Genomic DNA, 3,115 nt, shown 5'->3' on the forward strand with positions numbered 1-3,115 from the left:
CCCTAATAAATTAATGTTTGAACATAAAAGAAAAACATTCGAACAAAATAAAATAAACTTTCAAATGAATATTATATATGGTCAAACGACAATTTAACGTGTTAAGTCACAAAATTTTGCCGACTTAGCGTTCGAACAACATACAACTACATTCGAATGTCAATGCTAATCAATGTTTGAACATATATTAGATATAATCAAATGGAAAATTGGTAGGTTAAGTCATTAAATTTAGTGAAAATTGAGTTACCGTTCGATTTAATAGGTTAATCAATGTAGTCTATAAAAAAAAATACAAATAAAAAATATATAGATGGGCGTGTATCTACTGACCTAATTCTCCAACGACATCCTCACTGCAAAGTTCCTCGACTGCAAAGTTCATGTGCTTTGTTGGCGTGTTTCTATAAATTTGCGAACATAGCTAGTACCATTTCCATTGGGGCTTACGTTATAGTACATGCAAGTAGCAAGCCTCGATGGCCATGATCAAGAATGACATCCAGGAGCACTACTTCCTCTACGTTCTTCCCTTGTTTCTCTCCACCATATTCTTGTTCAAATTCCTTTTCAACAAGTTAACCAAGCCAAAAGCATCCAATCTCAAGCTCCCTCCGAGCCCCCCGATGATACCCTTCATAGGTCACCTCCACCTCCTTGGGCCATTCTTTCATGAATCATTGCAAAACCTCTCCACCAAATATGGCCCTATTTTCAATCTCCGCCTTGGTGTTTCTCGATGGTGCATGGTTGTCCAATCAGCCTCTGCGGCAAAAGAGATATTCAAAACCCAAGATCTCTCTTTTGCGCAACACCCAAAATTAGCTTTCGCCGATGAAATCCCTTATGGAGACTCAGGATTTTTCAGTGCCCCGTATGGTGATTATTGGAAGTTCATCAAGAAAGTATGCGTGAATGAACTGTTCTCAACCAGACAACTTGAACGGTCACGGGCTCTCAGGGAGGAAGAACTTGACCGGTTTTTGCATAAAGTGTTTGAGAGTGCTAAGAAGAAAGATGTTGTTGATGTGGGTGTTGAGCTTATGAAGCTTACAAATAACATTGTATGCAGGATGGCCATGAGTACAAGGTGTTCAGAGACAAATGATGAAGCTGAGAGGATTAGGGAGTTGGTCAAAAAGAACTTTGAGGTTGGGTCAAAGATTTTTATTGGGGATGTGTTAGGGCCCCTAAAAAGATTGGCTTTCTGGCTTTACGGAAGTCAGGTCATAGATGTGATTCTGAGGTTTGACGAGTTTTTGGAAAAGATATTAAAGAAGCATGAAGATCAAAGTTGGAAGGGAGAGAATGAGGATTTGATGGATGTGTTGTTGAAGGTGTACAGTGATGATAAGGCTGAGGTCAAGACGACCCGAACCCATCTCAAGGCTTTACTACTTGTAAGTTCTTGCATATATTGTACTTAATTCAGTAAGAGTACGTAGTAATGTATAATTTTCTGCATATAAAGTACTCATAAGTTCAGACATTTCTCAAGTGAAAATTCAATTAAGTAAATCTCAATTATACAGTATTGATCTAATAGCTGCAATGAAATTCATGATGAATTCAAATTCCACCCTATTGCCAGGATATTTTTGTGGGAAGCACAGGAACCTCATCGGAGGCCATTGTATGGACATTAGCTGAGCTCATCAATCATCCAAACGTATTTAGAAAGCTCAGAGAAGAAATCAAATCGGTTGTGGGCAGTTCTAGATTAGTTAAGGAATCAGACGTGGCAAATCTTCCTTACTTACAAGCAGTTGTGAAAGAAACACTAAGACTATATCCACCATTACCTGTGACAACAAGAGAATGCCGCCAAGCTTGTAAAATAGAAGGCTTTGACGTGCCCCAGAATACTATGGTGGCAATCAATCTGTATGCTATAATGAGAGATCCAGAGCTATGGGACAATCCAAACGAGTTCTGGCCAGAAAGGTTCTTGGTTTCCTCTAAAGAACATGAAGATGGGAGTGTTGGAGAAAATTCAAATTTTCTTACTTTTGGAGGGGGAAGGAGAGCTTGTCCTGGTGGAAAGTTGGGGTTGATCATGATGCATACTGCAGTGGCAGCCATGGTTCAATGCTTTGATTGGAAGGTTGGTGGAGATCATGAAAACAAGGTGAAGGTAAATATGGAACTTGGAAAGGGAGTTTTTATGCACTTGGCTCATCCACTCAAATGCCTTCCCGTGATTTGCTTCAACCCATTTGCTTCTTCGATCAATTAATATAATTTCCTGCACTTAAGAGTATAGATCTGGAAGATCTTGCATGTATGCTCTCTCACCTTTCTACAGTACCGATCAGCTGGCCAAATTAATGTTGATGTGATATAAGGCTTGTAGCTACTATACTGGGATTAATGTCCTAATGATCTGATTTGAGTGATATCTCATAATAATGTTTTATACGCCAACAGATCTGATCTTGTGTGTGTGCGCGCACTACAACAAATTTAAGATTCCGTTTGAACATCAAAAAATACGTTCGAACAGTAAAATTTGGTAGAGAATTAATTTATTATGGCGGGAAAAGTTCACAAACGTTCAAACGATTATTTGTTACGTTCGAACCGAATATATTTGGTGGCAAATCCTGGCGAGAAAGTTTCTAAACCGTTCGAACGGAATATATTTAGTTAGAACATATTCAAGCACCATATTTGTAACACCCCGTATTTCAGTGTATTTTTACTGAAGGATTATTTTTTTTTATTGTTCAAAAATTTATCCTCTTATTTTAAAATTGGTTGGATTTTTAGTAAGTTTATTTCTATGATTTTAATTTGGTAAAAGTTATTTTTATGTGCTTTCCAAATATTTATTTATTGTTATGCATTTAAATTGCTTTTAATATTTAAATTAATTACTGTGGGATTTAATTATTTCAATTTGACTTTACCATTACGTTTAAATTATTTTATTTAACTTGTGGTTTTAAAATCATCTCCGTTGGATCATTTTTGTGACCCAAGTTATGAGGATTGGACCTCATTTCTTTTTCCTCCATTTTTCTTTCCTTCCTTTTTCTTTTCTTTCTTTTCTTTTTCTCCTTTATTTTTTCCTCCCCGCGCAACTCCCTCTCCCTCCTTCTCTCTCCGTCCGTTC

The 3,115-nt window shown here is 37.2% G+C and overlaps 1 protein-coding gene across 1 annotated transcript; it reads left to right on the plus strand.

Annotated features, from left to right (window-relative positions):
* Nucleotides 1-371: 371 nt before the first annotated feature.
* On the plus strand, nucleotides 372-2,418 carry LOC121247883 (cytochrome P450 705A12-like). Its single transcript, XM_041146351.1, has 2 exons — nucleotides 372-1,400; nucleotides 1,592-2,418. The coding sequence occupies exons 1-2, from the start codon at nucleotides 480-482 to the stop codon at nucleotides 2,234-2,236; spliced, it is 1,566 nt and encodes a 521-aa protein (XP_041002285.1). The 5' UTR covers nucleotides 372-479; the 3' UTR covers nucleotides 2,237-2,418.
* The last annotated feature ends 697 nt before the right edge of the window (nucleotides 2,419-3,115 follow it).

Source organism: Juglans microcarpa x Juglans regia, chromosome 1S (genome assembly GCF_004785595.1).
Source record: "Juglans microcarpa x Juglans regia isolate MS1-56 chromosome 1S, Jm3101_v1.0, whole genome shotgun sequence".
NCBI classification, from domain to species: domain Eukaryota; kingdom Viridiplantae; phylum Streptophyta; class Magnoliopsida; order Fagales; family Juglandaceae; genus Juglans; species Juglans microcarpa x Juglans regia.